The sequence below is a fragment of the Aotus nancymaae genome, unplaced genomic scaffold (genome assembly GCF_030222135.1).
Source record: "Aotus nancymaae isolate 86718 unplaced genomic scaffold, 86718_ANA_hifiasm-v0.15.2.pri h1tg000018l, whole genome shotgun sequence".
In the NCBI taxonomy this organism is placed as follows: domain Eukaryota; kingdom Metazoa; phylum Chordata; class Mammalia; order Primates; family Aotidae; genus Aotus; species Aotus nancymaae.
The window spans coordinates 6,721,957-6,732,153 of record NW_026988430.1 but is presented as its reverse complement, the minus strand read 5'-3'; the positions used below and the strand labels follow the sequence as shown (position 1 = coordinate 6,732,153).

General features: G+C 48.8%; 1 protein-coding gene across 6 annotated transcripts in view; it reads left to right on the top strand.

Annotated features, from left to right (window-relative positions):
- Positions 1-288: 288 nt before the first annotated feature.
- Positions 289-10,197, top strand: part of MPRIP (myosin phosphatase Rho interacting protein) — a 152,892-nt gene continuing 142,983 nt past the window's right edge. For all 6 annotated transcript variants that reach the window (XM_064378207.1, XM_064378208.1, XM_064378205.1 and 3 more), the window contains exon 1: positions 289-429. In XM_064378207.1, the coding sequence (XP_064234277.1) occupies positions 307-429 (123 nt within the window). In that variant the 5' untranslated portion in view covers positions 289-306. The remainder of the gene's footprint in view (positions 430-10,197) is intronic.

Here is a 10,197-nt window from a genome sequence, read left to right as displayed (position 1 = left end):
CGGCGGCGACCGGCGCCTGAGAGGCGGGCCGCAGCGGGGGGCAGCGGGCCCGAGGCCGCGTCCATGGGCCCGCGGCGGCCGGGCGGCGGCGGTGCGGGCGGGCGCGGGGCGTCGCGCGCGCTGTGAGGCCCGGGCGGCGTAGGAGCCTCGGCGCGTGCAGCGAGCCGCCGGCCGGATAGGAGGCCGGGCCGGACTTGCGGCGGGGCCGGCGAGGGATGCGGCGGCGGCCGCGCTGAGCCCCGAGCCCGCCGGGAGCGCCAGGCCGGCCGGGCCTGCGCCGCCGCCGCCGCAGCCGCCGCGCCGACCATGTCGGCGGCCAAGGAGAACCCGTGCAGGAAATTCCAGGCCAACATCTTTAACAAGAGCAAGTGTCAGAACTGCTTCAAGCCCCGCGAGTCGCATCTGCTCAATGACGAGGACCTGACGCAGGTGAGCGGCCGGGGCCGGCCCGGCATCTCTGTCCGGGAAGCCGCGAGCAGGCGCGGCCCAGGCCCGGGCGGGCCGGGGGCTGGGGCGCCGCCGAGGACTGCGGGGAAAATAAAAATGGAGCAGGGAAATGCGCGAGTCCTGGGACATGGGGATGGGGACGGGAAGTGCATTGACAGAGCCTAGACAAAGGAAAAATTCTCGAGTATGCCGAAAAATAACATCCTTTCCTGTTCCCATTGCCCGACTGTGTGTGATCGATGCTTTTTGGGTGACTCAAAAGTGACTGGTTTCGCTTAGTAGAAACAAAGCGCTTGGGGATTGGATGCCGTTTGACGGGACCCCCCTCAGAGGCTTGCTTGGGACGGGACTTGGACTTGTCCAGTCAGAGTGGCCCCAGGGGGCGGATTATTGGGGGACGACTGTGGGCTCCCATCTAGGGGGACCCAGCCTGCCCCGATTCGGAATCATCATCACCGTCAAGGACTGGATAGAGGCGAAGCGTGTCCGAGTCTGGCGAGGAGGGTCTTGCTCTTGAACTTAGGCTGGGAGACTGTAGTTGAGGGAAGAGGTGGGACCAGTTCCCTGGTCACTGGCCTAGGGGTGAGAAGACCTGTGGGTCCGCGGGAATGTTGGTTTCTGTCTCCCAGCCTTCTCTGTCAAACAGGGTTTTGAACTAGTTGTAGCTCCCAAACCTGCATTAGAGTCATAGCCATTAAACAGCGTTCTGGCTTTGGGAGATGGGGAATTTGTATTGCCAAAAGGCCCCAAGAGGCTTGTTTGCAATCCTCATGGCCCTCCGGAACCCCTGCAGTGATTGCTCTTTGAATTACAGTTCCAGGATTCTGAGCCCTTGTGTGCGCCTCCTTGGGATGTGCCTGGGTGTCTTCCCCACAGCCATCTTCTCCATCCTCTTCAGAGCCTTCAGCCTCTTGAGTGAGGGCAGGGGAGCTCCCTTCACATTCCAGTCCAGTGTGACCTGGTTGTAGCCTCTCCTGTCGCAGAACCACCCTTTAGACTGAAAATGTTGCTTTGAAGTGAAGGGGCCTGGTTGGTTTTAACGCCACTTCAGTGCACCCAGGGTTTGACTTGTTTACATGGCCGACTGGAGTAGGGTGGTGGGGCAGGGGTTATGGCCTGGGGCGTGGGGCCTTTCTCTGAGGTCAGGTTTCCAACCGCCAGGAAAAAGATTATTTTCTTTTTTTTCTTTTTTTTTTTTTTTCTTTTTTTTGAGACGGAGTTTCGCTCTTGTTACCCAGGCTGGAGTGCAATGGCACGATCTCGGCTCACCGCAACCTCCGCCTCCTGGGTTCAGGCAATTCTCCTGCCTCAGCCTCCTGAGTAGCTGGGATTACAGGCATGCACCACTATGCCCAGCTAATTTTTTGTATTAGTAGAGACGGAGTTTCACCATGTTGACCAGGATGGTCTCGATCTCTTGACCTCGTGATCCACCCACCTCGGCCTCCCAAAGTGCTGGGATTACAGGCTTGAGCCACCGCGCCCTGCAAAAGATTATTTTCATCTAAACGCAAAAGCTTAAGGAAACACTCAAGGCTGCAAAGTCATAGATGGTTAAGATACCAAGGACTTTAGGGAAGGTCTACTTGGGACGCGTAGAACTCAGTTACTCAGTTACCTTGGTGTTCTGGAGTGCAAAGGAAACCTTGACTCATCTCATTTGAATGCTTTTTTGGGGGGAAACAGTTTATGTGATGAGGAGGAGTTGGGAGACTTTGCTTCAAGTGTTGGGAGACTTTGCTTCAAGTGTTGGGCTGTCACTTTCACCCGTGTGACCTTGAACAAATCCCTATACCTCTATATTTTAATTTCCTTATCTGTAAATTGGGAATCCTGGTCCCTGGCTTACCTCCTTCACTGACCATTTATGAAAAGCAGGAAATCTTATTTTATTATTTTTCCCTTACAGTTTAACAAACCAAAATATCCTGCCACTTTTAGAGATTTCTGGTCAAGGGTTGTTCTGACAGAGGTTTGTAAGTTTCCTGGTTATTCTAAGCAATTGTCAAAATTGGTAACTTTACACCTCATAGGGGCTGTTTGTGGATTCTTAAGCTTAAACTAGAATGGAATCTGCATGTTTGAGTACAATCTGCTTAAGTTTTTTTTTTAATCTGTTGATCATTAATTGGATTTACTGGGGGAGGCAAACTTAAAATACTCTCACTGTATTCAAAGTTGAATTGTGGGTTTTGAAACAGGCCTGAGACCTTCAGGGCACAACTGGAGTGGTAGTTTCTGAAATAATGAGTGGGGTTATTTGTGCTGGGAGAGATTAGCCCAGCCTTCTACCTCCTGGGATCTTTCAGGAAGAAACTGCTCTTGAAAAGAGAGGAGGGAGACTCAGGGCTGTTGCCAACAGCCTTCTCTGCTGCTCTCTGCATCCGGCCCTCCCCCAGCCTCTCACTCTCATCCTTATGGCTCCATTAGAAAACCTCAACCAATCGGTTCCCATCAGTCTCCCCCAAGCCCCTGCTTCCTGCCCCTCCCAGCCTTGAGCTTATTTTAGATGGTCAAAGCTGGAAGATACATCAGCCACCATTGAGGCCACCCCTGTTTAAGTGGAGAGGATACTGGGCCCAGGGAGGTGATGAGCAGCCTTGGCCGGCTTTTGCTCTTGAGATGTCATCTTCCCAGGAGCAGACATTTCTCTGAGCTTTCTTGGTTTGAGCTTTATTTCCTCAGCTGTGGGTTTTGTTTGTTTGTTTTTCCTCTAGAGAGGCACAGAAACCTCTTGCAGGGACTGTATTAGGGCATCAGATCTGGAAGGGACTTGGACATCAGCTAACATAACCGCTTCCTCTGACTGATGAGAAGACTGAAACCCAGAGAAAGAAAGCGACTTGCCTAGTTCAGGGATGGAGCCAGGATTTTGAAGCAAATGTTACTTTCCCTGCTTCTGTGGCCATAAACACATGACGAGGACAATAATGTCAGGGATGGTTATGTTGCGGAGGGTGCCTTGAGAATGGTAGCTTGGAGCAGAGGAGTTCTTTGCCTTCTCCTCACGGGAATTCAGAGTGATCTGGGATAAGTGATAGGTGATCGTCCTTTATTACTTGTCCCAGGCCCCTGTTCACAGAGTGTCATTTGTCTTCCAGTTTTCCTGTGCATTTCTCGGTGACATATGGACTCAAATATACAGTTAAACCTTTTTGTCCTGAACTGTGTGCATGTATTTGTGCTGTGACATTTTCTTGTTTTTTTGCTTAACAGTATGTCTTGGCATTCTTTTCATGGTGTTACATATAAATATGCCAGAACCACTTTGCATACTGGGCCTTTAGGAGTGTACTATAATTTAACCTATTCCCTTATTGATGGACATCAAGGTTACTTACAGGTTTTGGTGTCATATACAGTGAATGTTTCTGCAAACAGCCTTATAAATGCTTTTGGGTATGTGTGCGTGTAAGCACGGATGAAAGTATTTCTCTGGGGGCAGATACCTATAAATAGAATGGCTGGGTTGACATCAAGTGCATTACATTTTTTTTCAGATACCATGAAATTGCCTTCCAAAAAAGACTGTGTCATAACATTTCCAGGTCTGGATATTATCAAATGATTTAATTCTCTAATAATTTTCCTAATTACTGGTGAGGTTGAGCCTCTTTTTATAGTATTTACTATTTTTGTTTCTTTTGTGGATTGCCTGTTCGTATTGCTTGCCCATTTTTCTGTGAGGTTAGTTTTTCCCCCAGTTGATTTGTAGGAGCTTTCTATAAGTGCTTCAGGTCAAGGGTCTGCAAACTTTTTTGGTAAAAGGCCAAAGAGTAAATATAATTTAGTCTCTGTGGGCCGTATGGTCTCTGTGACAACTGTGCAACTTTGCCGTCTCATCACAAAGGCAGCTGTAGACAACACATTAACGAATGAGTATGGCTGTGTTCCAGTAAAACTTTATTTACCAGCAGGGCGTGGTGGCTCATGCCTGTAATCCCAGCACTTAGGGAGGGTGAGGTGGGCGGATGACCTGAGGTCAGGAGTTCGAGACCAGCCTGGCCAACATGGTGAAACCCTGTCTCTACTACAAAAATTAGCCGGACCCGGTGGTACATGGCTATAATCCCAGCTACTCGGGAGACTGAGGCACGAGACTTGCTTGAACCTGGTAGGCAGAGGTTGCAGTGAGCCGAGATTGTGCCACTGCACTGCAACCTGGGCAACAAAGTGAAAACTCTTTCTAAAAATAATAATAATAAAAAATAAATAAATAACTTTATTTACAAAAACAGGCAGCTGGCATGATGTGGCCTGCGAGCCATAGTTTGCTGACCCTGCTCTAGATGTTAGTCCGATGCTTGCCGTATATTCCAGGTATTTTTTCCCAGAATGGCACTTGTCTTTTATGTGTGGTCATTTTTCTTTTTCATAATATGAATGCAGTTAAGTCTGTTTTCCTTTAGTTTGTGGTTTTAATGTCATATTTAAGGCCCACTTTCCAAGATTTGTAAAATAATTTCTCAGATTCTTTTATAGCTATTTTAATGCTTAGCTTTTTAATCTATCAGGCTTGTTTTTCGTAAAATAATTCTGGCTAAAGGCAGACGATCTACTGGAGGCTGTTAAAGGAGGTGAATTACAGTAAAGGCCTTCTCTCCAGATCAGTGCTGGTGAGGATGGAAGGAATCAGACACTAGGAACAGGAGGTTGTCGGTTTATCAGAGGTCAGTGTTGAGGAACCTGGGGTAGTTAGAAGTGTACCTTTAACAGAGATTGAGAACAGATTTGGAGTAAATTGGGGGGATGGGTAAGGGTAAAAAATAACATGGTAAGTTTGACCTTATGGAAGTAGAGGGAAGCTGGGTAGGAATTGTTGAGTCTTGGATGTGGAGGTAGTTGCTGAAATCATGGGAGTGAGTTCGAGCACTCAAGAGTCTACATAGAGTGAAAGGAGAGGAACCAGCCTAGGGAGCACACATGTAGTGGACAGGCAGAAGGGAAGCAGATGCAGAGGCCGGGAGGTGAATCAGAGGGGTGGGCGTTAGTGGGAGAAGCAAGTCTGGAACCCAGGGTGCTCAGCTTCCACATCCATGTGGGCTCTCAGTGGGTGTTGATCTGGAGGTGCTGTCTCATTCTCCTGCTGACTGTGTAACTTCAGGCATTGCCTCTGTGAAAGGAGCCACTGCCCACAAGCCTCTTTCTAGTTCTTTGTGTAGCCCTGTTTTTCGTGGGACCTTGGCTGGGTCATTTTCGTTGCTCAGGCCTCTGTTTTCCCATCTGCAAATGAGCTTAGTCTTGCTCTCTCCCAGGGTTCTTAGTCTTCCTGGTGTGTCCCATACCCCACTGCCAAGGGTGCAGGGGCCTCAGGGTAGGAATTTCAGACATAGAGGGTGTAGGCCAGGATGAGGTCTCAGGGAAGCATTTCATCAGGTTTCCTTTGTTCCTGTGACATTCATATAAGTTCTAAGGCATAGGACTTCCTGATTTGACTTAATGTGTATCTCAGAGGCAATGGGGAGATTTCACATTCACCCTTGTAGAAGATCTGTAACATGGGTTGGTTTGTTGTTTGGCAGGGAGCTTGTCAAAAATCTCAGACACACAAAATCCTATTTCAAACTGCCAAGCACCAAATTTTCAGCATCGTCATCAGGAAAACCCAAATAGAAACCACAGTGAGATACTACTGCATACCAGTCAGGATGGCTAGAATTATATATAACACATTGGTGAGGATGTGAAGAAGTTAAAACCCTTGTGCGTTGCTGGTGGGAATGAAATGGTATAGCTGCTGTGGAAACAGTTTGGGGGTTTCTCAAAAACTTCAGCATTGAACCTACCACATGAGCCAGCAATCCCACTCCTAGGTATATGCCCAGAAGAATTGAAGACAGGTATATTCAAACAAATACTTGTATGCAAATGTTCATAACAGCGCTACTCACAATAGCCAAAAGGTGGTAACAATTCAAGTCCATCCACTAATGAGTAGATAAGCAAATCATGGTGCTTTTGTACCATGGAATATCATTCAGTTCTAAGAAGGAGCGAAGCGCTGAGACATGCTACAACATGGACGAACCTAGAAAACATTGTGCTAAGCAGGCATGAAAGGTCATGTGTCACATACTGTATGATTCCATTTGTGTAAGATGTCCAAAACACGTAAATCTGTAGAAACAGAAAGCAGATTGATTGTTGCCAGAGGCTGAGGGTTGGATGGGCGATGCGAAATGACTGCTAATGAGACTGGAGTTCTACTTTGGGGGTGATGAAATGTTTTGGAACTAGATAAAAGTGCTGGTTATACAACATGTGAAATGTGCTAAACGCCACTGAATTATTCACTTCCAAGTGCTCCATGACTTCTGAGGGACTTACGGTGGGGGTACATCCAGGTGAACCCATCAGACCTATCACAAACTCAAAATCCTAAGTCAGGGATTCTCTGTACAAGAATTTCTTTCTCACCTACACACCTGCCTTCTGCTCCTTGTGTCACCTAGAGTGAATATCTGATTGTTTCTAGAGTCTACACCAGGGATTGGCAATTTTTTTTGAAGGACTCTTTTTTTTTATCCTGGGAACTCCTTCCCCAAGCCACTCTTTCCCACCTGAATGACACAACTGGACCAAGTCAGTGGGTTTCAAGCTTTCATCAAATCCCAGAGTCTTTTACTCAAAAGAATCTTGTAAATATTTTAGGTTTTGCAGGCCAACAGGCAAAAATCGAGGAGTTTGTGTAGGATATAGCCATTTAAAAATGTAAAAGCTGTTCTTGGTTAGGAGGTCTTAGAAAAGCAGGTCGTGGGCCAGATTTGGCACAGAGACACAGTGTACCACCCCTCAGTTAGACCAGCCCTGTCCTCTAAAGCTGTACTAGAAGCCACATAGGAAATTTTAGATTTTCTAGTGGCTACATTAAAAAAGTAAAAAGAGGTGAAATTAATTTTAATTATATTTTATTTAACCAGACATATCCAAAATACTATCATTTCACCATGTAAAAAAGTTATGATGTGCGCATTTTACCTTACAGCACATTTCAGCTCAGACCACTTTCCCACTGCTTAGTAACCCAGTGGCGTGGCTGCTGTCTGCAGTCCTGGCGGCAGTCCTGGGGTGGCACAGGTGGTGGTGAGTTTCTTCCCTCCCTCCCTCAGGCCCTGGGTTGCAAGGTTCCTGGAGTGCTGCTTCTCTAGGATGTATTACTCCTGTTTGTGTCCCCACTGCTCCTTGGCTCTTGGAGTCTATTGCCAACTTTTGAAGTTTCTTTGTTTGACTATCACGTCTTTGGTGGCTTCTTTTGGTGTGTTAGAAGCGCTGTTCGGGGCTCTGACCCTGACCCCCTGCCCAGAGGCAGAGTTTAGGGGCAAGAAGGGTGCTGGCCAGGGCTTCAGGACTGTCCCATGGGGAGCAGGTGAGGGCCTTGGGGGGCAGGCTGGTGTGTCCATGTGTCCCGCTCTAGATTGGATGTATGATGTTTCAGTGTCATGTAGTTGCACCCTTGCTTTTTCCCCTGGGTTCTAGCCTGTTACCGACCTTTTCCTCTGAGTTCTGTGTCCCTTGTCACATAGGACTATAGTCCAAGGCCTGTGTTCTCGTCTTGGCACAAATGTGCAGGGTGACCCAGGAAGGTGACTTATGTCTCCCACCTGTAAAGCGTGTGCCTGCCTTGTGTTTGTAGGGAGGGAATAGTGTGCTGATGGAATGGAGGAGTTCCCCTCCGTGGTAAGGGATGTTCCAGGAAGCACACTGGCTGCGGCCTCTTGGGGAAGTAGCCTTTCTTTGGGCAACCTCATGATTAATAGGACCCTAATGCTCTTTAGCAGAAATAAAACATTCAACTCGGAATGTTTAAGTTGTTCCAAGCTGCCACTTAGTCTTGAAAAAGGGAGAGAGCGTGGCAGCGTGGCACAGGGAAAGACATCCTACTGCTGGACGTGGAGGATCATTGGGTGCTAATTTGGAAGCATCTGACCTAAGAAAACAAGCTCTTCTTTTATCCTGGGAAACTCACTCCCCTAGCCACTTTTTCCCAGCTGAATGACACAGTTGGACCAGGTGGATAGTTTTCAAGCTTTCATTAAAAGCAGTGTGGCTCTGGGCGATGCGGTCCAAAGCCTGGAGCTGGGCCTGTCATCCTGGGGGGAGCCTTGGGTCATCTCTGGGGCCATATGGGGCAGGTTCAAACACTCTGTCCTAGATTTTGTGCTTTTTCCAGTTTCAGCAATTAAGGCAGTCTCACAGCTGCTTTGGGATGAAGCCCCATGCCCTACCCAGCACTCAAGGTATTGTCACTTCCGTTGGGGACAAGAGCATCTAGGGGGTTGAGTCACTGGCATTTCATCTCTGGAAGTTGGAACTGGAATCTTCCAAACCACTCAGTGGTTTTTTCAGTCAGGGTCATCCTAGTTCACATGAAACCGGAGCCTGGTTTTTGTCTGGAGCCTGTAACCCTTCTGACTCCTTCCCCTTGGGCTCGGCTTGGCAGTTGAAAGCTGTGCTGGAGGTGGCCCTGGTGTCAGAGCTGCCTTCCAGCAAGACTCTGAGTGGATGGGCCTGCTGGATCCTTTGAACCTCTGTCTACTATATTGTGTCATATCCTGTGATTTCGCACAGGCCTCAGCAGGCAAGGATGGCCAGCAGGGCTGATGGCAGCAAGGCCTCCCTTGGTGAAGAGGACACTGAATTTTCAGAGAGGTTGAGCGGCCTGTCCAAGGTCACTGAGCTGCTCAGCAGTGGGGCTGTGATGCACAGCTCACCTCCCATGCCAGCATCTACCCTGGCTCCAGACTCATCCTCTCTGTCCTTGGGAAGGCCACTTTGCTTTGTAAATGCTTTAGTGTTTTTGTTTGGCTTGGGACGGATGGGTGGTAGGGAGATTCATATATTGCAATATTGCAGAACAAATCACAGCTGTTTAATGGACTTCTAGTTCCTAGCCCTGGGAAAAGGGACCTGCTGGGGCTGTCTGTACCCGCCCTCTCCTCCTTTCCCCCATGTTATACAGGTGAGAAATTGTCTCCAATTGGCAGATGGAACCACTGAGACCTGGAGAGGTTCATCGACCTGCCTAGGTCACAGGAAGGCCAACATGTTTTTTTTCTGAAGTCCTGTTTGGCTACCTTGTCTCTGATAAGTGCTAACCTTTGCTATCAGGAACAGGGCCTTGCCCCAACTTGGACTCCTTAGTTCTTGGGTGTGTGGTGGGGTGTGTGTGTGAATGGTGCAGGCTGTTGCTCAGGGCGTCGCCCAGGTCTTCACCTCCCCTCAGCTTTGGGGTGCCCCACATCCCCAACATGGGCTACTGGCCTAGGCAGCAACCACACCTTTGGCACAGCTCTGAACAGGAAGCACAATTTTTTCCCTGTGAAAGAGGAATTCAGAATCAGGAAATAGCTTTGCCCTTGATCTCTGTAGGTTCCGAGGCACTGGTTTTAACAGACCCACAAGCACCCATGGCGCATTTTCCACACAAAGCTTCTGACCTTCTCGTGGTCCTGCCCATAGCTAAAGGAACCAAGGGAAGGGGGAGCAGCTGCAGGGGGCCCCAGCTGAGCCAGAGAAAGGGGCCATGTCTCCTGGGTCTCCTGATGCCACACCCAGAGCCTTACTGTCAGGACTGAGTGAGCCACTTGGGGCTCAGGAGCCTCAGGGCCCGGCAGAGCAGGGAGTCAGGGCATTTGTATGGCTTCTGCTTGGGGACCTGCTCTGACCTAGAAATCTGACACAGTCCCACTTTTCATTTCAGTGTGCCCAGACAAGGGAATTGGAATGGTGGCGAGCCCAGATTTGAGTTTC